Below are 25,749 nucleotides of genomic sequence, written 5' to 3' on the forward strand. Positions count from 1 at the left end.
CAAGCGAAGAGCGACATAGAGAGAGAGAGAGAGGGCAAGCGAAGAGCGACATAGAGAGAGAGAGGGACATAGGGAGAGAGCGACAGGGAGAGAGGGCAAGAGAGAGACATAGGGAGAGAGAGAGAGAGGGCAAGAGAGAGACATAGTGCGGGACAGAGGAGAGAGAGAGACATAGGGAGAGAGGGGGAGAGCAAGAGAGAGAGAGAGAGAGAGAGCGAGAGAGGGACATAGGGCGGGAGAGAGAGACAGATTGACATAGGGAGAGAGAGAGAGAGCCAGAGTGACATAGGGAGAGAGAGAGAGAGAGAGAGCGGGCGAGCAAAGAGAGACAGATAGAGAGCGGGCAAGCGAAGAGCGACATAGAGAGAGAGAGAGGGACATAAGGAGAGAGCGACATAGGGAGAGAGAGAGGGCAAGAGAGAGACATAGGGTGAGAGAGAGCAAGGGAGACATAGTGCGGGACAGAGGAGAGAGAGAGACATAGGGAGAGAGGGGGAGAGAGCGAGAGAGAGAGAGAGAGAGAGAGAGCGAGAGAGGGACATAGGGCGGGAGAGAGAGAGACAGAGAGACATAGGGCGAGAGAGAGAGCGAGCAAGACATAGTACGAGAGAGACATGGGGACAGAGGAGAGAGACATGGGGAGAGAGAGAGAGACATAGGGCAAGAGAGGGAGAGAGGGCCCAAAATGGTCTTGATTCTCATGTAGTGTGTGTCCGGCGCAAGACAGTCTGTAATGTTCCCTTTTCCAAACAGTTTGAATGCAGGTATCTCCCCACATTAATTAAATCTAGAAATCTATAAAAGTGGTTGAAACCCTAAATGAAAAGCTCAGATTAACTTTTTTGTTCACACTATACCAAAGCATCCAATCTGTGTCAGGTAGGAAGAAACACATTCAGAATTGGGCCACTTGGAGCTGTAAGGTGGATGCAGCCACAGACTGGCCTTTACCTGCTCTATTTATGGCAGGACGGGCTCCCTTCAGGGCACAGAGGCGCTTTCCTCCAAAGGGCACATACTGCTGGTTGAGGGGTAAACTCTCCGTTTTTAGGAGCTGCCTGCGGTGCTTTTCCCTCAAAATGGAATGGACTGTCTTCAGAAAGTCTTTTCTACTCTCTGGAGAACTGAGGGAGATAGAAGGGCACGTTATCAGTTTGTCACTCTGTAGCTAGCAGCAGACAGGACCGTATCAGTGGCACACAAGCTTCAATCTCCAGTGGAATTAAACCTCCATTAGAAGAGATCCTCACCTACAGCACAGCTGAAATGTCCTCTCTGGCCTTCCCTCTGACTCAGACTTTGTGTGGACAATCTCACACACGGCCGAGCTTTCGCCATCTGAGGAAGTAATCAACACCCACATGTGATCTCATGCACAGAGCAATCTGGAGAGATATTCTGAAATAATTATTTCTGGATTTAGACAGAATAGAATATGTATTTCCAGTACTGTACGTTATTCATTGAATTATCTACCTGCATTCGCCAAGGATCTGACTTGAAGGGCGTCAGTTGGGATCATGTGACGGAATCGGAAGGGGTCTTTTTCTTCTGAAGATGCAGAGACTCGATGGGAGCCACCCTACAAACAAAGAAAAATGTAGATTTTGTCCTATGAAATTATACCTGTGAAATGAGCTGTATCCAGTTTAATCAGCCTTAAGGCTGGTTTTACAAGTGACCCACTGGACTGATTAGGAAAGTGGCACGTGGGCAGTGAATTTACAATGCTTTAACAAAATAGGTTATATTTTAAATGGGCTTGGTGTTGCTGATGAATTCTTGCTTGTTTGAAAACGTACCATTTTCTTTTTCTGCTTGGATCCGTCCTTGCATACAAAGACCACTGCCGTTTTGAACACTAAAAGGTAATGGAAGAAAACACATCAGTTATCACTCAGAGTTTCAGATGACTTAGACCTATTCATTACATAATCATGGAGGAAACTCCCTGACTAAGGATGGGTATATTTAGGATTTTATCGATACTACTACTACTACTCTTATCGATACTCCTTATCGGTTTGGTTCTTTATTGATAGTCTTATCAGTTCTTTTTCATAACTAAAAGATTGCTTTTTAATATAATATTTAAAAAAAATAATAAATTCAGAACAGGATTAGAATTTATTTATATTTTAAATATAACTAAATGTTTTAAAGCAGCAACAATAATGTTTACAAAAGCAAAGTCACTATATAAACTCAATAATATCTTACTGGAAGCAAATCTATGGCCTTGTTCACGCCTGGTATTAACATGCGTCCTCAGTGATCCGATCACAAGTGGACAGCTTTAAGTACAGGTGTGAACACACTCTAGGCGCATTGAGGACGCATTGAGATCGGATCTTTTAGACCACATTCAGAGGTGGTCTTGGCCACATATGACCACATTCTTTTAGCAGTGTGTACGCGAATGTGTCCTTGCCACATTAAGGACCGCCTACTCATCCGATGTCCAGCTGGGATCCGCGGGATCACCGCGCCCCTCAGGTGGATAAACAGGCGGACACAGGCGCTTGTCAGCATGGAAACGGCCTCTGTGCTCTACTGTATGTAGACAAGGCACGCAAAGTGCATTATTACCATACTGTCGGAGATGTGTCAGTGTTTTCTTTCCGCTGCTGACACCCGACCGCCCACCTGTTCTGTCCTCCCCGCTCTCTGGAGCTCTGTACCCCTATAGGCTGTTGTCTGGCAAAAGCAGCGTTGCCGTCACCGGCGGCGCTCAGGTCCCCGGAGACCGCCGGTACAATAACTTTTTATTTTGACGTTAATACAATGTACCAGAATTGACGAATATGTAGGATATTACTACTGACATTCATGTAATATTACGTCACAACGGCTGCTGTATTAGCCGTGTGTTTACTAGGTGTTGATTTGCATATAGAGCGGGGAAGTGAGATCTGATCACAAGTGGTCACTGAAGACGCATGTGGAGACGCATTTTAATGCCAGGTGTGAACAGACGTACTTAAAGCTGTCCACTTGTGATCGAATCACAGAGGATGCATGTTAATACCAGGTGTGAACGGGGCCTAAAATGTCTTTGTGTGTGTGTTAAGAGGAGCTCAGCCGCGACACAGAGAGGAGAGGAGATGCGCGCTCCAGTGTGATAATAAAATTACACCAAAACGTTAAAAAGAACCGAGAACGTCGGAGCTTATCAATACTCGTCTTTAATAATTTAGCACAGGTGCCCGTTTAATACCGGGTTTCGGTACCCATCCCAATCCCTGACATACCAAATGTAGCCATCTGGGGCTCTTTCTTCCATTTTCCTAAGGAGGTAGGGGGGTTGATCCAGGCCACACTGGTGTGGAGTAGCAGGTCCCCCATGGACAGATCAGCCACCTAGCAAAAGCAACAAAATATCCGCTGTCACTCCACATGTGCTCTTAACAGAACAGAGCCAAGCCACTTTTTTTTCAACCTACCTCTTTCTTTTCACCACTCTGCTCAGTGATGAGCAGATCGAACACTGCTCCAAACTCCTCATGGATCTTCTGCATCTCGTTGATGTGGCTGGCAACTTTGTTCATGGCTTTCATGGCAACTGCAGACAAGCACAAAACAACATGGTTAGTGTTGAAATGTTGTGACCGTATGCATTCCCCCACGTTTTCCCCCGTCAAAATGATATCATCTTCTCAGTCAGCCTTGTGACTGGGTCTTACCATCCAGGTGGTAGTGCTCCTCACTGTCTGGGTCTGTGAGCGAGTAGAGCTCCTTCAGCAGGAGGGGATACTTCAGCACCCTCTGGATGGGTTTGATCAGGTACGACTCCAAAGTGGAAGAGTGCTGCTGCTTGGGGTTGCGCTCATCCAGGAAGGCCTTGAAATCGGGATCTGTTTTGGCTGGAATGATCAATAAAACACTTATTGCAACACTTATTGCAACACTTCTAGACATTTTATCCATTTTTTTGTCCTTTCCATAACTGATTGTTGTGTTCTTTATGGTCTGTAATTTACAGTAATTAAGCTTGTATTGTGATTGAAAATTGATGTTGTTTGATATTACCCTGGTTAATGTGGCATAAACATGTTGATCTTGTGCAAACCCAGACCCAGTTAGTGCTTGTTTTGCTTTACTTTTAGCCTTAGATAAAATGACTTGTCTACCTAAAGCATAAAACCATTCAGTCCTTTGACTGTTTCTAAGAGCATGCAACCACAAGTGGGCAGAAATAACAATGTTAACTCCCAGCACCTCACCAAACTCAGTATGGCCAATAACTAGTTGTCTCATTAAATGTAAATGCAGCAAACAAAATCATCCTCTCAAGTGTTAAAGAGAGTGGGCGTACTAGCTAGAGAACAGATTGCTCAGGACTGCTTATTATACATCATACAATGTTGCAGGGCTTTTTAGCCCTGGCAGCCACCAGCTTGAAAGTATGCAGAGGTCAAATGGACAACTGTCTGGCTGACAACTCAGCAGAGCAGATTTATGGAGCCTTGCATGATATGGCAGATGGTTGATGGATACATACATCCTTCTCCTTTGAGCCCAGGAGGAATGTCGACCCAAGAGCACATTTACTCACCCTTTACGAGGACCTTAGGGACTTTGGTGTGGCTGGCGCAGAAAGCACTGTAGATTTTAAAACGGTCTGCATAGTACAGGAAAGAGCCTCCCAGGGAGAACAGGATTTTCTGTGAGAAAGGGAAGAGAAGTTACCCAACCAGTAGTTCTGAAAGACTTTAGGTGTTTTAAAAGCTTGTTGGCGGTCATATCTGATGTTGTATGTTTTCAAAGAGGGTGTACCTTAAACTGATCCACTCTCTCCAATTTTTCTAGATCTGGAACCAGCCTGGTCCCGTCTTCCAGGGTCTTGAGAAACTCAACCTGAAACTCCACCATTTCCGCGGTGTTCCCAAACAGTACATCCAGCTGGAGGAAAAGGACATTTGAGCAAAGTCAAAATAAATTCTCCTAATTATACAGTTTGTGTTGTGTAATATTTCTCCATCTTTATCTGGTACATCCAAGATTAGCCCCTGCTACAGCCAGAGCATGGAAACGCTCAAAACATAAAACAATCAAATGAATTTCATTATTGTAAGTGCATGTAAAACATCTCGTTACTTTGCAAACCTCCCCCTCTCTCTCTCATCATCCACCCCTCTTGTCCTCATACACGGCTACTCTTCACATGATTATGTAACCCACTTTTCTTAGAACATTTAAACAGTGTTGGCATTTAAAAGCCAACTACCCCTCAAAGGCTCACGGGGCACATTTGACATACCTCATCCTGTGTGAGGAAGGTCTCTTTCTGCAGTGGGGTTAAATATCTCCCGATGAGGCAATTGAGATCCTGCAAGACAAGAGTGAATTATCTTTGATTCAGGGTTGCCCAAGTCATTATGTGGAAGACAGACATGAGAAACAAAAGGCTTAAATATTCCTCACAACAAAACAGTGATAAAGTCGCAGTGATCTGAAAGTCCCTCCCAGATCAAAGATGGGGAAGCTGGCGGATGCCTTTCTGCATGCACTTTAAAAAGGGAAAGGAGCTATATGGAAACCCAATTAAAAGCATGACTATGATGACAGTTACCTAAGCTAGACTGTAGAAAGCCTATGAGATCAATTAGTAGCTTTGCCAAAAAAATTGGGAAATAGAAGGATGTCTGGCTTAACAAAACATTGCACTGTAATTTACATATTTATCTTGCTTATTGTTAATTCAATAATCAAAAAGCCCCAAAGAAGCTAAATCATCTGTGCCCAAATTGGTCAAAAAGGAAAAATATTTATTATAAAAGTGTGTGAAGGAGTAGTCTTGAAAAAAACTGCAACCTGTGCCAAACAAAACCAGTATCAGCAACAGTTGAAACTAACCAACAAGGATATGATCGGTATGTAGCCCACGGTATTTTTCAAATACGGCTAATTAACACCAACCATTGCAGCATTGATTTATGAATAGTTACATCAAAGTTAAACTCCCTCTTCATTTAGTCTTTTTTCATTATTTTGTCAACCCCCTATATTACATTAGCAGTTGCGCTACGAAGTCCCACTACTGCAAACTGCACACACACACAGACATACAGTATAATGATGCATATGTCTGTTTGACTCTGGGTAATTAGAACAAATAGCTCAAGTCCAGCAAAAATCAAAGTACCCTCTTTGAAGGTTGTACAATACACCATATATCATGCATAATGTGATTTCTATAATAAGTATATATGTGCCCCCTGTAATGAGGTATGACATTAAATAGCCTTGACATTATCCCATTATGTACCCTCTCTAACCCAGTTATTCCACCAAGCCACATTTATACAAGGCAGAAAAAGATTAGGCAATATCCAGGCAAGGGCACAGCTGTGTCCCCCTCATATCTCCCGGGACACAGAGATAAATATGGATTGGTCATGTGGAATAGGTAATGTGTAAGGCTAACACAACCCGAGGCAGACAGAAACACACAATCGATGGACATGAGGAACACATGCACACTCACAAAGACCACCTGCCCCTTACAAGTAAGATGAGTGATACTTACTTTGACATAGGTGCGTTCGGTCTCCACGAGTTCACAGATGACTTTGCGGAGCTTGTCGGCATCGGAGAGCTGTCGGAGAGTTGCAGGAGGTGGGAAAGGCGAGTCCGGGCTAGGCGAAGAGGACACACACTCCGTGGGATTCATGTCATGGAGACTGCGGCAGAAAGCAGCGACTTGCTCCGTACTCTAAAAAAACATTTGAAGGACAGAAAAGTGTTGATGAAAAAAGTGATGCAATTATGCAACTCCAATCTGAAAAGGAAATATCCAAATATGGATCAATCAGCACCACAAATGTTAACTAGCAGGTATCCACCTACTGATGTGCACAGATTCATGACTGTGCAGAGAGTGAGCCTGGAAAGAGGCAGAGAGGCAGCTCTAGAAAAAAAAATCAAAAAAAAAATCATTTGCACTAATTTGGTCTATTTTCAGTCTGTCGTAACAATGACTCTCTGCCTCTCTCTTTCACTCACATCCCTCTTTTCCCTGGTGTTTTCCTCCTACTGACGGATCGGTGGTGTAATGATTCATCTCTTTCACAGAATCAAAATATACACACAACAGTGTCTGTCCACATACAGTATGGGTTGCCGTGGAGACCAGCCCTGATGTGCATTAGACTAGCATTTTGGACAAAAATAGACCCCACTCAGCAACAGCCTACATGGCTTAACACAGTTACTTTGTTCGCAACAGGCTACAGTCTTAACAACAAAAGGGCATTTGGGCTTTTTACATCAATACAAACACATAACAGAAAGCATGAAGACAACTCTATTCATACCTATCAAAACTGTATTCCATTATATGAGGAAAGAATTTAATAGATCGGAGACTTTATTTTAAAGTTGATGACACAACGATTAATAGAGAAAATTACAGGGAGCAAACAGTTATGGTCTCGTAACAGGAACCACTAGCAGGTACTGACACCACTGAGTGCATAACAGAGAGCTGAGGGGTCTCTAGTTGGTAATATAAGATTTGTTTATAGGCCAGACAGAAGCAATATATCTTATCACACACCAGCTCCTCTGGGAAATAATAATAATAATATAGCCTCCACACAGATGCAGAAGATGGAACATTATCATTCTCAGATAAAAACAAGCTTAATTAAGATCTGAGTTACTAGTCTATCATCAGTCTACACATCTGAGGGCATCAAAACAACAATGTTTTTCATATTAGACATTGCCGCACACAAAAAGTGCATATACAAATTTGCATTGAAATACAAAATATATTTTTTAAGACGTACAACAATGAGTAGATGCTCGATAGAAACAGTCATAGGTTAGATAACATTCACTTAAATATGATGGAAAAAGAAATACAAAAAGGAAAATATGCACAGAACAAAAGAGCATTGTGTTATCCAGTGACAGTCGCACATCTTCTCATGCAGCTTTGCAAATAACAATGGTTATCAGCGTTGTTATCTAATAAGACAGACACATCTATGTGAGGCACGACAGCAGTTTGTCCCTCTTGACAATGTTCCCAAAATAACCAGACAGCTCCCAGATCAACAGATGAACTGGGAAATGCTATCATGTCTGTAAATGTAATGTAGTAAATGCAATTAACACCAATGCACTGATGAAAATTTAGCTGTATCTATAGTGAAAGAGCTGCCACAAAAACTTTGATGGTTTTGCTTAAGAAATGTTAATGTTAGAGTAAACATGTGCATTTAAGTAATCTTAATTATTTACAAACCCATTTGGCTGTACAGAGGGTTAGGTTATAAAAAGTCAAGTTGCCTGACAAAGATCTATTGCCCCGAAACATCCCTTCATTAATTATTTTACCGCTGATGATGAGCGGGATCCAGTACGTTTTTACACCAAAAACATGATAGATCCTGTCAAAACAGAACAATTAAGATCTGCTCCATAAGAATCCATAAAAAACATGTCTCACCACAAGACATAACAGTTTTCCGTAGTACTGTTACTGCTGTGATACTGGAAATGGAAGTTCAAGTGCACTATCACAGCAAAGAAGTTAGAAAAACAAACACAGTCAAGAGCAGCCCACATTCACAACCCCAAAAAGAAATGTAATGCCAAGAAAAGAGGACAAAAAAAAATATTAGTAAATAAACCTGATCCTTTCCTTCCCAATTAGTCAGCCAGTTTTACTGAGCCTAAGACAGCTACAGTCCAGTCATAGTCGTCACAATCACAATCTAGACTAATTAACACCATGGCAGCTTGTGTGCATGGACAGTCATGACATGGCAGAGTGAAGAGACAGAACAGAGAAGGAGGAGGGGGGGGGGATCAAAGCCATATATCATATGAAAAGAACAATATGTAGATAAGAGGGGCTGTCATGGGTACAACTGTGAGATGCCAGAGATGAGCATTTCCCCTAGCGAATGAGATTAAAAACCTTTTCAAAGCATGAAAGCACTGATGATGGAGTAGGGAGAAGATTGCACGTCTGTCCTCTGAAACTGAGATAAGCCGGAGATCACAGCTCGAGGTGCCAAGAGAGAAAACTCTGCAGTCAGAGAGTCACTGCAACAGCCATCAGGGTAGTTTGTCACGTAAAGTCCAAGTCATCTGTGGTCAGATCTGTAGAGACTCAGCTCGTACATACAGCGTTTCATTTTGGCATCCTAAGGAGTGCTTCAGTGATTAAGGGGCAATTCTGCGACACAACAGTGACTCATAGCTTCCTCTTGTCTGTCTCTAGCAGCTAAGAGGAGGTGTGAAACAAACGCTGGAAAGGTGTTTTTCTCTCACTGGAATAAGACAACAGCAGCTCGCCAACTATCACAGCAGTACCAAGAGCTAGCCAGGTAAAGTAAAAGAATACAAGGAAGGAATCTCACCAAATGAAGCATGTCATAGATGGAGTCTGAGGAGCGCTTGCTGTGTTTGCTCCACTTCAGGACGGACATAGCCGAGTGCAGGTGGACAGTCCGCGCTGGTTAAAGTGCCAGAGAAAGAGACTCCAGGCTTTAGAAAAAGTCAAGTCTGTACTGCGCCTCTCCAACACATGTCTCAGCCCTTTTTGTCTTTCTTCCGTTTAAAAAAAACAAGAAGAAGGTGCTGTGTTGCTTGTGATGAAAGATGAGTGAAGCTGCTCAGCCTCCTCCTCTCCGCCCACCAGAGCTTACAGCCTTCCAACTCCTTCTTTTCGCCCTCAGAGTCTGCTGTAGTTCTGTCTCCCTCTCTCTTCTCTAAACTCAGGCACACAGTGTGAGTGTGAAGATCTGGCCAACTCCAGCAGCATTGTAAATGAGTGTTGATAATCCTCCAGACCGGCGAGAGAGCAAGGGGAGCAGGAGGGAAGGAGTCGCCTCCTTAAGGTTGTGGGGAAGCAGGATTGGCTGGGTGAGCCACACCGCAGCAGAATATAAATGCAGGATTTCAGGAATAGGGGGAGAGTGATGGGGAGAGGGGAGCTGCAAAGGAGCAGGCTGCAGAGGAGGGTGATTACGGGAACAACTGGTGTGGGAGGTTTTGCAGGAAGAAAATGAAGAGTGGCAAATGTTTAGACGTGCCAAAATGTATTTAATAATAAGTCAAATGAGGTATGAGCTCCACAAGCCCAGAAACAAGCTCTTCAGATCAGTATTTGAAAAAAAAGAAAAATACACCAGCAGATATTGTCACACATTTAGATGTCCTCTATCTCGGAGTAGATTCCAGGAATTATGTAACAATTGAGTCTCATGACTTTGGTGTGTCCTCTTTTCCTCAGTTATTCCCCACTTTTCCCAGAATGCCTTTCAACAACACCCTAACAAAGGGCAAACAGTTGTACATCCAGACAGTGACAGTGGTAGCGTATTGCAAAGTCAGTACCAAATTGTCAGTCTTTGCTCTTAATGTCTGGCACTAACCAATGTGACCATCTAAATAGACCCCAGAACAAGTAAAAGGGCAATAAATGGCAGCTATATTGCAAATAGCTTTTTTTTTAGAACAAGATAGAAGTGGATTTTTGCCCTTATTGCAAAAACAAATAGGTTTGTCTATGATCCAAAGCACAACATAAAATGAAATTTCTACAGCGGTTAGATTGACTTCACTTTACAGCTACTGTAAAAACATTTTTTTTTTTTTTTAAACAAAATGCCCTTGTTTGTGTTGCTACTGACTGTAGGAACATTTGTTGCAACAAAAAGTCAAGGAATGGTGTACACAAGTGGAGCACTTGTCAAGCACAGCCAAAAAGTAAATCAATTCATTCACATAATTTGTATGATTCTGCTCTGTTATTAGTGAGCTTGTGGTGCAATTCCAGACATCATTACCATATTTCAGATACAAAGCTTTGAATCATCGTTTGAATCTCATCTCTGGACTCTGACGTTTTTCAGAGTGCAGCATCTTACACTGATTCATCAAATACTTTCAACACTACAAAAAGAATAATGAATAGCCTCAAAGAGAGAGGAGGAACAGTCAGCATTAAACAAATTGAAAAAGACAAAAGGCACAATTTAGCGGGACAGAAATCACCACCTAATGCTATTTGTCCTCTATTTTGCTCATATCCATGTTATTATTTAAGTCATATCCATAATAATAATAATAATAATAATAATAATAGTATTATTCATTATTACGCAGGCAGTTAACTAGAATTGGTATACTTTTTGATTAATTGCTGCTCATTAAATAAGAGAAGTTAAATGAAGGGATTAAAGAGAACAGATAAAAGAGCAGTAATTAGACCCGTCTACAATTTGAAGGGCAAATGGGATGACTGAACATCTCACAGTGATCTTTAATTCCAGTTGGTATAAAGAGAAATGAAGTAGTAATCCTGTTTGATAATAGATAAACTAATCTACTAAAAGATATCTAGTTTTTTTCTTTACTCTGAGGCTCACTTTGTAGTCAGCATAAGAAGAATTAGCCATTGTGTTAGCCAAAGCCCTTCTCTAGCTAAATAGGAAAATATAGGTATTGAGATTTTGTTTGTTTTGCCCAACGTGCTCTGTGATTTATTTTGTTATTTGTGTCTGAATGTTCATTTAGAGTTGAAATGAATACACCTCCATTCATTACCGGATCTTAATCACCACACATAATTAAGCAATTAGAATGCAAGCTTAATCAAAGACCCATCCATCACTTTGGCTGTTACATTCAAAGCGAAAACTTCGCTTTGCCTCGAGTCTCTAATGTATAAGATGCATTGTAAGTGCACATTAATATTTAGGCCCCTTTGATTTTCATTGTGTCAGAGGCTATGCTAAGTGCAGTTAATACAGCTGTGTGTCATGAAAGGAAAATAGAAACCTGATGCAGATTTGTGTCTAGAAGCATGGGATTAACACCTGAATAATATAAATATGGGCACTGCTCTGCTTTCCTAAACAAGATAGAATGAGCCAGTTATAGATGGCGCTTCAAACTGTGGTGAAACAAACTGTTCTAAAGTGCTCTTTTCAAAATAACAGAGTTGAGGGGGATACTGTGAAAATCAAGGACAAGGACAGCACACAAGCACATAATTTTAAAGATGCGCTGTCAGATGTTTTCTGTAGTGATACTCAATCAGACTCCACAAACGAATAATAAAATGGTGCTCTTACCTTTCTGCACTCAAACTCACTGAAGATCTCAGAGTCGTCGTCTAGGCTATCTCCTGAGCTCTCGAGCAACAGTCCAACCCCGTCATCCAGAATCTCCTCTGCAACAAACATAAGCTATGAGCTTCATGAAACACTGTATAGGATTTTTTCTTTACATAAGTGCATGAGAAATATTGTCCTTGCTTTGTCATTTTTTTTTATAAAGATTGAAGACCTTTATGTAAAACCAGACGACCGTAACAAACTAATCCACAAAGTGGGGCTGCAACAGAGCCTCCTATCCTCCCTAATTAAGACCCTGTAGATTCACCGTGTTTGTGTAAATGACACTGGTGTCACTAAGGACATGAGCGAGAAATCTTTTCTGCATGCAAGAAAAGATAAATCAAAGCTTGAGAGCTGCCTACTTTTTTTTTTCTGGTCCATTTGGTATGCTTTGGCATAAAACGATTACAGGCCAGCTGGGCTGGTAAACATAACCATACTGTGAGCAATTGATGGCTTTACTACACTGTGCATGATTTATGAAAATCAAAGTTTTGCAGTTAAACTCTTCTGTAACCTCTGCTAATTGGACCTGTGAATGTGCCAAGTTGCAGCTTTAAATGAGTAAGTGAAACTAAATGTTAAGATGGACTGAATTTTCATGCCAGGCTGTATTTGACGGTGCTTCTCACCTTGACTCTGGGAGAAGATGTCCGTGTAGAGATCTTCCTCTGCATCCGAGCGGCGTGGCGGCAGGTAGCAGAGCTGACGGCGCTCCACAGAAGGCAGGGTGTTGACTGTCAAAGCCAGCGAGGCTTGAGAGAAAGCCACCTTCATGTCGGAGAAGTTGAGACTGTGAGAGTCTTTTCCGTTAAGCTGAAGTATTTCATCCCCTGCATTTAGACCTGCAAAGTGGGAACAACATTAGCTTTGATTCAATTTAATGCCTGTCACACGTCCGTGCACTAAATAAACAGTATCTACTTCCCCCAATATGAGATGGTAACAACAATCCATCTCATTTTCAGCATTGATTAGCAGGCCATTAAACCCCTAATTAAGATGACGAGATGACATTGTTGTAAGAAACAATAACAAAGTAAAAATACTACTTTGGAGACCATTAGTTGCAGATTCATTATGTTTTCTTTGCCTTTCAGACCCACAAGCATGACCCACTTCTCTATGCCATGTAAAGTGTCAGCTGCTGACACAGTGCAGGTTTTCTGCAGCACAGCATCACTGCATGTGCTCTACCTGCACTATGACCAACTCCAGCATTTGACATCACTCAACCCTGGAGTCTAACTTCATAGCAGCGGTACCAATGTGAAGCAGCTGTGGCGAGGCATTGCATTCAGCATCATCCTTCACAAAGGCCAGTGAGAGGCAGTGTGGTTATGATTATAGTAATCAACGCCCTTGAGAACTGCTGTGTTCTCTGAAACCTCCCCTGCCTTTTGGAAAACATGCGCTAATGCATTTCTAAAGAGATACAGTAAAAATGTCTATTGACCTCGATGTGAGAACGGTCCGCTTTGAAAACTTATGTAAACGAACGGACAAACGGACAATGCACCCCCAGATTCAGATTCTTTTTCTTTTTTCACTATCTGTAACTCATCAATTTACAGACACAAATTGAGCATCTTTGAAGGGAGTTCATATGGTGGAAATGAAGGGGTAATGAACCTTTGGCGAAGGCTAATCCGCCCGCCTTCACATCAGTGATGTAGAGCTGCTGTACTCCGTCCTCCTCCACCACTGAAATTGAGAAACCTGGAGGAGGAAAAGGAGAGGCAGAGAGGCGAGAAGAGGAGGAGGAGAGAGAGAGTGAGAAGGGGTATCTTATATAAAACACATCACAGGGATTTGTGCAGTACAAATGGGAATAGTCTGAAAAAAACACAGGTCGTGTATAGGTCAAAGAAAAGCAATTATTCTGCTGAAAACAACAGCACCACATATGAAATCTTTAACATTGAGAGCAGCATCTTAACTGAAAACAAAAATAATTATATAAATCACTGTAAATGTAAAAAGAAAACTACACAGGATCATTTAAATGGTTCCTACCGTAACCAATCATGCAGGATTCATCTCTGTCGAACTGGATTACTTTTGTAATTTTGGAGCAGAGCTCAATTTCTTTGTAAAGCTGTGAAGAACAAAAAGAAGTTATTATATAAATCATGAAACGGCGTCCTATTTTATTCATATTCTGGTGGGTGGGTTATTGACAGCATGGAACGAGAGCGTTAATTTTCTGTATTCTTAGACAAAGCAGCTCTAGCAGAGCCTTTATGCAGGATGGTCTGTGACGTGTCATGATTACATGATGGAAATACAAAAGTCACTACAGATACAGGCTCTCCATGAATATATTCATGTTTTGGTGCATGGCCCTCGCAGGCAAGCGATTCTCCGGAGAAAACATATGAAATCGAAAGGATAAAAATACAAACCTATTAAAAATTCACAACAAAGGATGCTCTTATGGTCTGTTCTTTTTTCCATGTTGTGATTCTTCGCACATTCTAATGCAATTACTAGCGTTTCCTCAAATCATTTTTTTGACCTTTTATATTTTTGAAAAGTCTGGGGGAGATGTAGGGATAAGATCATGTTCAAGCAGGTAGTTACATACCAAGTCGCACACATCTTCTTCTGGCTTGGGAATGTAGAATTGCACTTGGTTTTCGATAAGGAATTTGAGTCGCAAGTAGTGCTTGGTAGGATCGAGCTGGTGAGCCTGTGGGATGACGGAAAGAGGACAGAAAGAGGATTGGTTGTTTGATACCATAAAATTTGACAGCAGCTTATCTGTGACTCATTTTTTTGAGGATAGAAATAAAGATTAACAAAGCTATTCGGCATTTTTACCCAGCAACATAGTCTTGTTACCATGACATATTTGATTCTTCCACAATTTCTTCTCCTCATCTTACTGACTATGCAAAACTTTCTTTTATTTGTCTAGGTAAATGATGTTATGAGAGGCCAGACATTTCAAAAGTCTTCTGCATGTGTTTCCAAGTGTCTTTACATCTTTGTCATGCAAATATGACTGGAGTGAACCGTGGTTCAGGTCAGGTCATTTGAGAATGGCCACTGTTACCTTGCAGATGGTTTCCAGGACGCACAGTGCCGACTCCCCTGGCTGGATGATGGTTAGCACCGGCTGGTCATTTGGCAGACACACCCAGGAGGGGGTGAGGTGGTCAGGGACCCAGATGTCACTTTCCGTGCTGGGCCGTGGAAGGCTTTTCATAGTTCCATCCTCACTTTTCTTTCAACAGAGGCAATAAAACGGCTTATTCAGTTTGTTACTTGAATACATATTCATTTTTACTATGTCAACATGTTTTAGTGCAAAGTGTAGTCCGATTAAAATGGGTGATGATTTCACAAGTATGTTTTAATCATTCCTCCCACCTAAATATAGTGTGGTGTATTACTGTACATTTGCTTAAAAGGAATGAAAGAAAAATGAGGAGCCGTTATAGCTGTAACCTCTGGGCCTCTGCTCTGCTGCTTATTCAGGAAACATAGAGGGCTAATATCTCATTGATATCAGTGTTGTCTAAAGATTGAGTAAGTTTGAGTAAGTTCCCACTGTCACATTTATGCATATAGAGAATGATTCCTCCTTACTGTGTGTTCCTTGGAACGATCAACATATATGCCATCTGCAGGCTTTTTCACTGGCTCTTCGCCATCAGCAAAGACCTGCTGGGACGAAAAAGAGGTGAAGTGGTCATAACTCAAGCAGAGCAGTGGAGGATACATGCTTGAGGAAAAGGCAAAAAGAAATCTATTTTTATTGCTTTGAAACTTGAAAATAACTGTAAAATATCACAGACCTGGTTGATACTGGGATGGGCTTTTGTTTTTTTCTTTGAGGTAGTGTCCAGACCCCAGAGGGAGGAGAACCTGCTCTTGCGCTTGCTGCAGGAACGAGACATGGCCAGTGTTCGCCGCCTCACTCCGTTCTCTGTGCGAGCTGCCACCTGCAAAAATATAACCACTCAGTCAGGGCTCAAACGTACCAAATGACACGTGGACAACAATCTGTATGACCTCATGTCACATCGCATTTTGCAAATACAAGAGTGTCTTTAAAAAGGACAGACAGTAATCTTTAAAAATGTTTTTCTAAGTATTAGCACATATGACGAAAAAAAGATTAAAATATTTGCAAAGAGTACGTTTTCCATGAGCAATAAAAATGTGGATCAAGAAACATTTCACCAGGCTGTCGTCGTAAATTATAACTTTTTCTTAACCGATTTATCTGGTTAAAGAAAATGAGGAAAAGGGTTCACATGGGCCTCAGCATAATGATTAGTTAATACAGATACAGAGCTGTCATATCTATTTCACACATGAGCACTGGGCTCATGCAGATTTTTACACAACCTGGCATTTCTAGGCTACTCGTTGGTGAAAAAGCAAGAGCAAAAGGTCTTTAAAAATATGTTGAATTAGGCATTAAAAAGCACTGAGCATGTTGGAGCAAGCATGCTCTAAACTTAACCTTCGCACTCATTCTGTCTTTTTTTTGTTCTGTCAACTTTCCTCAGCCCTCTTTGGACATAATGCTGACACAAGTATTCATAGGAGTAGAGATGAGCAAAATTAGAGAGGGAGTGAAACAGTAGGAAACATAATAAAGGAGGAGAGAGCTGTTAGAGTGTCTTTGTTAGATATCCCACCCCCTGCTATCTTGCAGCTCAAACACCCACCTACTCCACAGCACTGCGTTGGTGGTGCCTCACTGATCTGCAAACATGTCTCTAAAAATCAAATAAGTGTTTTCCTGTACTACCAGTGCTTTTAACTGTGGAGCACATAACCTTAGTACAGCAGTGGGAGAAAAGGTGCCCTGCACGCAACCCAGGCTCCAAAATAGTACTCATAGTGGAAAAACAGGGTTTGAAACTATGAATTTTAGTTTCTGGAATCAATTTCCCTGCCAGGAGAGTCACCTAGTGTACTCAGAGATGACCGTGTGTATTTTGAGGGAGATACAGTATCTAAGGAACTTCTAAATATAAGGGCAGTATAGTGTTTAGAGAGATCATCCTTCAACTGAAAGGTTACAGGTTTGATCCCTGCAACAGCTACAGTTTGTGTTGCTGAAGTATACTTAAGCTACACACTGGTCCCTCAAATATTCACTTATTTCAAGTCACATTCGTGAAGGCTCCAGCTAAATGCATAAAAATGTAAATGAATGTAAACCTAAGATGTTATGTAAAGGCGTATCACGACGATGCTTCATAAAACCAGATTAAATAAGGGCATTTGATAAAGATGAAGGTGATATTTACCAGTGCATGGAAGGAAGAGACAGAGAATATCCCCAGTCGGCCCATTGCCAGCTTGGTGGGGCGAGAGGCAACAGCCAGGAGGCGTTTGGGGTTGGGCAGTTCTCCTCCTTGCAGGCTGGCCAGGTAGCACCTGAAGCGGAATAGATCCATGTGAAACTGCTCCAGGTTCTGCTCCCACAGGAAGATCTGCAGAGTGAGAGGGACACAACAACAACACATCCAGTTAATTGTTCATCAGGGCTCCTGTTTGTCAACTTCAGACCAAGATGGAGCATCTCCTCTCTTCACCAGAAGCTCTGTTACCGGTTCGCTCCAAGTGTTGCCAACCTGCGCTCTCTGTTCCTAATGGTTTGATGTTTACTGGGGCAGTAGAGCAGGACATTGTGATTATTCACCGAGCCGTCCCCACCCAGTCACGGTCCTGAACTGGTGTTTGGAAGAGGCGGCCAGTGCCATGGCGGAGGGCTCTGTATCACTGCCAAGTAGCCCAGAGACGAGAAAGAAACAATACTGCACATTCCACTGGCAGATAGAGGCTGGGAGCGTTTCAGCTTTCTAAGGAGCAGGCCTATATCCATTCAGCTCTGCACAATGTGAAACCTGACACTGCCAAACAGAACCGCTCCAACTAGGCACTACCTAACTGATCAAACAAAGGCCATTTGATCTCCCTTCTCTGTAAACAGACCTATTAAAAGACAATATGAGCTTTGCAATTAATTGAAAGAATGGCAGGCTACCGACTGATGCCAACCGCATACAGTGTTAAAAAAAAGCAAAAAGCAATGTGGTGGCCGATAGGTGTGTAGCATCAGCAGCCTCTAGCGGATGATACCTTTGAGATCTGTTACTTAATACCCCCATACCACTCCCTGCTTCTCTGTCCATCTCCTGTTTCTTGCATCAGAACAACTTGGTGATACTGATATTGAAATACCTACTTTCATGTGATAGCTGTAATTAAGCAAACAATATGTAACTTTAATAGGTTATGAAAATAATAGTCATAGTTATTGTCACTATAGCTATGGACCAGTAGGAGTGGAAAAACACCTTGAGAGCTACAGTGGTTTGCTTCTTAAGTGAAGAGGAAGTTCATCCTGGAGCAGATCTCCTACTCTTTGAAGTTTAACAGTTGCGTCAACAGTCAGAAAGAGCAGCAGCAGGAAGTTGATGACAAGAGCTCTTGTGTTGATGTAATACTCCATGAGTTTTCTGGTACTTTACTAAAGCAAGACCAACCTTGTCCATGACCTTTTATCAATCCCTCCTGGTTTGTTAAGTTGCTTATCAGCTCTGAAAAACTGTAAATAGGTATGTAGGTTGGTTTCCATAAAGACTAAACTAAAATAGTTTCAATGCAAGCAGTACTTTTATCCTGAATTAAATGATAATTAAATATTCCGAAGCATTAGGAAAATCTAAACTCATGTATTCTTGCCGCAGATATGTTTTTCACATTTATGGAAGCTACACTCTTATTTTGTTTCAATAGTATGTTTTCTTGCAGTATTTGAATTTATACGGACACAGGTAAAGTTCTTGACAAATGGAAAATGCTAAATGGGGTCAAATTTTTATGTTTGGACATCATTAATCCCCCAGAGTAACTCACTTTTATAAAAGGTTGAATTGGGAGCAGAAGAAGGAAAAACGTGAATGTAACCTGCATTAACAAGATTGGAACAACATTTTAAATGAACAATGAATGTATCCAATTTTGAAGAACACATTTTAGTATAATGATGAGTATATAAATTTAGTGAGGTGATTTTCTAATTTTTGTTTGATATTCCGACTACTTCGGAGAACCAATCAAATTTGCAGACTCTTCAAGTCAGGATAATACTTTCTTAAAATCCCACACAACTGCCTGACATGTGAGGATTGTATGAGAGACAAGTCAAAGTGAGAAAGGAGAATAAAACCTACCTGATCTAGGATCGTCTTCCTCTTCTTGGTGTCAGTAACAGCAGACAGCTGCATGTCTCCCATCTTCTTCATCTTCTCGTCCATGTCTATCTTCTGCTCCAGCTTCTTGATCTCGGCGCGAAGCAGGCGCACCGTGTCCTCTCTGTGGTGCTGGCGGGCGACGGCAGTGGCACATGCCGAGTGGATGGCTGTGATCCAGTTCTCCAGCTCTGTCTGGCTGCAGGTCTGCGTGGGGACAGGCAGGGAAAGGTCAGAGGTTAAACAACAACCGGCTCCCTGACATTCAACATAAAAAGCTTTTCCTGTGTTGATTCATTGCTAATTATAATAGCAAATCAGACTTGAGAGAGCATGAAAGGCAAGAAAACAGAACATGTAGGTCAAGGTAATGCTTGCCCGATGGGAGAATTTGCACTTATTCACAGACCAGATGACATTTAAGCATTCTTTTACCTGAAACAGAAAAGCATCTCCCAGGGAGTTGCTGAGACAGAACACAAAGTCCTTTTTGGGATGCTCTGGTACAGCCTGGACAATACTGTTCTCTACCCAGATGGCATGCTTGGGAATACTGTTGTTGTCGATCCCTGAACGGCCGTCAGTCTCATAGAAGAACAGAGTGCAACCTGGAAAACCGAAACAATCTATTACTTTACATACACAATATATTAATTGACAGCATAGATTCTTGCTGGCCTCAATCTCTAGGAAAGAATAACAATGATACTCAGGATTTTTTGAAGAAGCCAGATTTGCTCAAGCAATTTAATTCTGCTCTCCAGTGGCCAACATTAAGAAGTGCAGCATGGCTGACTTATCAGCCAAGGTGGCATCATGATCATTAGAGCACTGATTTGATTTCAAGCCCAGTCAAGTGGCATAAAATCTGACAATGAGGTTTTCATCATGCTTGAATTAAAGCTTGTTTTACTGAGCTACTGTAAATTGAAGTTAGATTAGATTTTAAGTATTTCTGCATAAGCTACTGTACGTCAGCAAAAAAACTAAACATCCAACGTCAGCATGCTGTGTTGACTGAGCTGTATTAAAACTGAGATTATGGAATAAAATGTAAATGTTATGGACACATTGAGGGCATAACAAACCTTTCAGGCAAACCCAGTAACTCTTCCACTTGCGCCTCGTGGCTGACTCCACTTTCTTGTTCTTCTTATGTACGAGGAAGTTCTTGACGGCAAGCCTGCCAGCTTTGCGCACCATCCCCTGGGCGACGCTGAGCAACTGGTCAGACTGGTAGGCGGAGCTCATAGTGCTCTGCTCGTCACTCAGGGCGGACCCCGCCTCCTCCAGGCTCTCCGTCTGGCAGGAGCTCATCTCCAGTTCTTGGCGAAAGTTCTCGTACACGCCCTGTACACACTCGCTGGCTCCGCCGCCGCTGCTGCTGCCGCTGTCGCTGCCAGCGAACATGCTCCTGCCGGCCGCCGAGCACACGGAGAAGGAGGCTGACATGGTCTTGTAGCGCCGGGACTGGTGCTCTGCCTCCGCCGTCACCCCGTCGATGCCGCTGTCCTCGTACTCACTGCCCTCCCCGGCTGTGACATCCTGTGTCGTGGCAGAAGCACAAGGCAGGTGAGACGGCATGGCAGCCACGTTTTCTTCATCACTACGAATGAAGCCTGTCAACAACTCCTACCCTCAATGATGACTAGGCTGTCTATGTACATACAGCATAGAGCCATTCTTCTAAACATGTTGCAAAAACTGTGAATACAGAGGCCTAACAAGAGTCCACGGGTTGCTTAATCCTGAGGTTCTGCTTAAAATTAATTACTCAAAGCAAAGCGTCTGCAAGTACAGCCTGCCCTCCCTGTGGCACCGCAGGGTCTGCCCTCTCCTACCCACATGGCCAAAGGCTCCCGGGAGATGAAGGGGGTTACACCGAGCTCGGTATCTCCATCTGGTCACATGACCCAATCATGCGCTCCAGAGCTCCATTCTCTAGGGCTGACGGTGCCCCGCAGTGACAGGGCCACCATACACGTTTTACTGTTACACTCTTCCACAGGCCTCCCCTCATTATCATGACAAAAGCCTGAGGCATTTCAAACGGGGAGTGACTTTAAGCTCTGCTCCCCCCCTCCCGTCATCGCAGTCTCCTCTCCCAAGAAAAACAGCAGTTTCATCAGGAAACGACACATCGCTCCCCTGACATAAGCTTTCTTTTTACACTTAATCGGTTTCAGCAGCTTATTATCTGTGAGGTGAATGCAGCAGAGGAAACGCTCAGACACAATGGGAAGAAAGAATAAATGAGGGGAGCTGTCTTGATGGTGATGCCACCAGACTACATTAAGATTCTGCACAGCTTTTCATACTCTGTCCAAGGAGCATAAAGGAGCCATGACACAGCTTTAACAGTTCAGGTCCCTGACATTTCGCCAATTTAAGAGTGTCAAACAGACATGAATACACGGTCTACTTTTTCATTGATGGAGGAAATAATTTGTTCTGTTTTCTATAAATTTTGCCAGATTAAGATTATTTGAGTCAAATTAGTGGTTTAAAAGATCAGCAGAGTGTGAATTTGCTCAACATCTTACCTGTATAGTCTGCGCCCTCCTGCCCTGCATACTGGCACACATGGCAGCTTGGTGGCTGCTCAGGCCTTCGGACAGGCAGTGTGAACGCCGGCAGGGGAGGGTGTATGCACCGTAGGTGTTCCCATCCTCCTCTGATGGGGAGAGCATCTTATCGTCCTCGCCCTCCCTGATAGCCCTGTTGGCGTCATGCCATTTGGCATAGCGGCCGTGGGGTTGCCTGCGGGCAGGGCTCTTCTGGCTATACAGTTCGTCCAGGGAGTTCGCCCTGTCAGCGGAGTCTGTGGGGCTGGACTGCAGGTGTCCTTTGCAGTCAGTAAAGTCTCTCTCGTTGGCCGTGTCTATGATCTCCTCTGTGCTGGTCAGGTGCTCTTGGCTGAGGTCAGACAGGGAGAACTCCAAGCTGTCATCTCGCCACATGTCTGCAGACTTGGACCTCTTCTTCTTGAAGCTGACGGTCTCCTTGGAGCCGTCCCGAGTTTTCTGAAGGTATGTTACCTCGCCTGTGTACGCATCCTCGTCCTGCACCTCCTCAGCAGTGGGGCCAGGGAGGGTTATGTGCATCGTATTCATGTGCACAGAGGGATTAACCAGGTCATTGTGAAAGGACACAGGCCGCAAGTTCATGGCCACACGGTCCACCCAAATGGGGCTTCCAAAGTCTGGGAGGATATTTGTCTCATTGAAGGGCTCCAGGCCATTGTCAGCCAGGGATTGTGGGATACTGGGGGTGCTACTTGAGCGTGTGCTCGTCTCAGAGTTCCTGTGCTCTATTTTCCCTGATGAAGCATGTCGAGAGCGTCTGGACTGCTTGTTGGAGATGCGAAGAGACCGAGACATGTGCTTACGTGACAAATAGCCATGTTCGTTACCATAGAGGGTGTGGTCCCCATTCTGGCTCTCGACATTTCCCATGATTCAGAGGCTGAACAGAAGTGGACATACATCTTAAATTAGCTCCAAAAGAACATGAAACCAATACAGGAACATCATGTTTCATTACTAAACAGAAATGTGTCATCAAATGATATAATTTTGTCTGAATATTAGCCTACCTGCAGGATTGTGTTGATTTTTCTGGCATTTTGTTTGTCACTGGATCTTCAGACAGTTTGGTTCTTCAGCTGCTGGTACGATCCACAAAGCTCTGAAAACAGATATCCAGATGAGAGGAGTTAAATACTGGCTGGTGTTACACTCTTGTTTTTATGTGTCCATAGTGGCCTTTCTTTGGCTGTTATGCATGAGGAATTAAGAAACTACCTCCCCAATACTGAAAGAAAAAGATCATTGCATGATTACTGAGGACATAGAAGAGTGTATGATGGAACACATCATATGCACTCATATTTAATTACTTTGTTTCACTGATCAAATTTAGCCTGTCAATACTGCCAAGTATTTATTAACGCTTTGTACTTTTGTGCCCCATTACAACTTGTATATCAACTGCTTCACAAAGAACCTGTCAGAAATTGCAAAGTGACATGTGGCCAGCACAGACTTTCCCCTAAAACAACTCTGGTGCTGGTCAGAAAAAAAGAAATTGAGGAGTTGAAATAAGAAATGCAGAATAGAGGAGCAAATGTAACTTGATCCTGTCTTACTGTGTTGCTTCTTCATCACTCACTTTACAGAAAAAAAGAGTCCATTTTAGTCAAGCCAGCTAGAAAAACACCACCCTCACTTTGACAGAGGAAGTGATCCACTCAGCCCCTTTCAACATGCACAGGGGTTGTGTGAAGTGGAGGGGACGTAATGACAGTATGAGCACTGACAGCCAGAGTGAACATGAGTTATTCAGAGCTGAATTGAGCTGCCCATGTAGCGTTGTTGTCTGTTCTCAAAAATACCTCCTGCATTAGAAAGGACTGGGAGCAGGAGGGGGGTCATAAGTATTCACTACAATGCACATTTGGACTCCATCTACCTGCCTTCAGGCTGGACAGCCTGCACTAAAAAAAGAGGTCCTATTCTGTGCCTGGGACCATCAACAGATGGGACAGAAGATTAACTAACCACATTGTGGCTGTTGTTCCTCCTGATGTGTACTCCCCTCCTTGTAGGACAGACCCTTTGGGGGTGCAATGTTTTTGCGTGTGTAGCCGCTGCAGATGAGTGGGAGCCCAACCCTCTGCTGCTACATGCACTCGGGCTTACTGTGAAGAGGGGCGTTACGTAAACTGGAGCTGACCCCGTTTTTCTACCTTATGTTTCTCCCTTTCCCCTCTTCATTCTGCTCACTCATCACCTCACTGGTACTGCAATGCACAATGTTTGATGTTGATGGAAGTCCATTTATTTTTCATATAACCCTGCAGTTTATTGCCTGTTTCATTCAATCCTATTTGGTAGAGGAAAATAACAGAAAACAAAGGAGGAGGGACAAATCTATGAAATGCCACTGCACTCATTACAGGAAACGAGATTCACTGAGGGACACGAACATGCTTACAAAATGCTAGCGCAAACATTATACCAAAGGCTGTTTCTAGGCTTGTTAGGACACTTTCCAGTACCCTTCATTTTTTCACATGTATAAGGGGAAAGTTTAATGGCTCTGCAGATGTCATCCCTGGAGAGAAACAAAATGTCCAGTGTGTTTTAGTGAGGCCTAAAGGGCTTCATAAATCTGTAAATACAATAAAATAAAGCTCTACAAGAATCTTTTTGACAAATCTAGCAGTCAGTATTTATAAATTAAGTTTCTGCTATTTATATAGGGAGGTTTAATATGTTGCTGTGCTGGATTTGATAATGTTGTCTCAGTGGTTTCAATGTTAATATGATGTGAAATTGGCCAGAAATTAATTGGACTGTTTCAAGCAGAGATGAGGGGCTTAAATAGCAGGAGATGTGGTTTCCTCAGTCGGCACATTTAAGGTAACCCACTGTGCATTGACCTTGGATTTTACAGCACAAACTCGTTTGTTCAGCCCTGAAATATGTGAACCAGCTGATCATCAAATACGCTAAAATGATCACAAATATTTAATAAATGAAAATAGCTGATTAATTCTGCAACATTTGGAGTTCATCAGAACCTCCCACTACGGTGATTATACATTGACTGTCCTTTATCTTTCTCTCACAAGGATGGTCCCATTTAGATTAAAAAAGGAAGCAGCAGAGTCGGACAAAACTTGATTAGAAGAGAGGGAAGTAAAACTGCATATGAAATCAAATTTCAAACAAACATGAGAACAAAGTCAAATTAGTGGTCCAATATGGGCAAGTCCACTCAGCCACTATCAAATCAGCACGTTCATGGGGACAACAGATTTAAATATTAACAGCACAAACTGCTCCTTTTTCAAAGCCACAAGATAATTATTAGTTTGAGCTTACAAAAAGAGAGAATAGCTCTCTTTACAGTAAAATCATTTTTGCAGTAGGATCCATGATGGATCAGCAAGCTACTTTTACCTCTAAGAGATAACAGAACACTGATCCCTCTGAGCATAGTGATTTCCACCAAAAGTTTTAAGATATAAGAACACCGATAGTTAAGAGGCTGACCCGGAGAAGCTTTTAAGAATACAAATGTACAAATGAATAAGCATGCATGTTCCAAATATTGAAATGCAGGAATATAATGTTCTACCGCATTTGAGTTACCAGAATATCTGAATACACGGTTAAAATGGCCTCAATTCCACAACACTATATTCTCTAAAACTGCAATGCCGCTGGTGCACAGAATCCATCATCAGCTCTTTATTAATACATGAGGAAGAAATGCCAGAGTTGGAAAAGATGTTGTAGAGCACCAAATCCCCAGGAACAGCCAGTGGGTTCTTCTAGAAATACTAATACACATTAGTAAAACGATGTCCCTATCTT

General features: G+C 42.6%; 1 protein-coding gene and 1 long non-coding RNA gene across 7 annotated transcripts in view; one reads left to right on the top strand and one right to left on the bottom strand.

The window, feature by feature from the left end:
* LOC119491704 overlaps nt 1–4,945 on the top strand; it is a 42,879-nt gene extending 37,934 nt beyond the window's left edge. The window contains exon 3 of the long non-coding RNA XR_005207642.1: nt 4,810–4,945. This is a non-coding gene — a long non-coding RNA (uncharacterized LOC119491704). The remainder of the gene's footprint in view (nt 1–4,809) is intronic.
* The window catches only part of tiam1b (TIAM Rac1 associated GEF 1b), a 50,612-nt gene that overhangs the window by 2,176 nt on the left and 22,687 nt on the right, over nt 1–25,749 (bottom strand). For 3 of the 6 annotated variants that reach the window (XM_037775889.1, XM_037775891.1, XM_037775890.1), the window contains exons 2-26: nt 22,962–23,053; nt 21,910–22,831; nt 20,455–20,911; nt 19,802–19,974; nt 19,349–19,573; nt 17,417–17,602; nt 15,947–16,093; nt 15,738–15,815; nt 15,202–15,372; nt 14,731–14,835; nt 14,160–14,241; nt 13,776–13,862; nt 12,776–12,988; nt 12,099–12,196; nt 6,530–6,715; nt 5,261–5,329; nt 4,777–4,902; nt 4,556–4,664; nt 3,684–3,863; nt 3,444–3,562; nt 3,252–3,360; nt 1,803–1,861; nt 1,477–1,582; nt 1,251–1,338; nt 952–1,124 (exon numbers count right to left, since the gene is read on the bottom strand). In XM_037775889.1, coding sequence (XP_037631817.1) covers nt 952–1,124; nt 1,251–1,338; nt 1,477–1,582; nt 1,803–1,861; nt 3,252–3,360; nt 3,444–3,562; nt 3,684–3,863; nt 4,556–4,664; nt 4,777–4,902; nt 5,261–5,329; nt 6,530–6,715; nt 12,099–12,196; nt 12,776–12,988; nt 13,776–13,862; nt 14,160–14,241; nt 14,731–14,835; nt 15,202–15,372; nt 15,738–15,815; nt 15,947–16,093; nt 17,417–17,602; nt 19,349–19,573; nt 19,802–19,974; nt 20,455–20,911; nt 21,910–22,821 — 4,258 coding nt within the window. In that variant the 5' untranslated portion in view covers nt 22,822–22,831; nt 22,962–23,053. Of the gene's footprint in view, nt 1–951; nt 1,125–1,250; nt 1,339–1,476; nt 1,583–1,802; nt 1,862–2,384; nt 2,740–3,179; nt 3,361–3,443; nt 3,563–3,683; nt 3,864–4,555; nt 4,665–4,776; nt 4,903–5,260; nt 5,330–6,529; nt 6,716–9,377; nt 9,839–12,098; nt 12,197–12,775; nt 12,989–13,775; nt 13,863–14,159; nt 14,242–14,730; nt 14,836–15,201; nt 15,373–15,737; nt 15,816–15,946; nt 16,094–17,416; nt 17,603–19,348; nt 19,574–19,801; nt 19,975–20,454; nt 20,912–21,909; nt 22,832–22,961; nt 23,054–25,749 lie in introns of those variants that run through there. The other 3 variants (XM_037775892.1, XM_037775893.1, XM_037775894.1) reach the window with 3 other exon arrangements.

This window comes from Sebastes umbrosus, chromosome 7 (assembly GCF_015220745.1).
Source record: "Sebastes umbrosus isolate fSebUmb1 chromosome 7, fSebUmb1.pri, whole genome shotgun sequence".
In the NCBI taxonomy this organism is placed as follows: Eukaryota; Metazoa; Chordata; class Actinopteri; order Perciformes; family Sebastidae; genus Sebastes; species Sebastes umbrosus.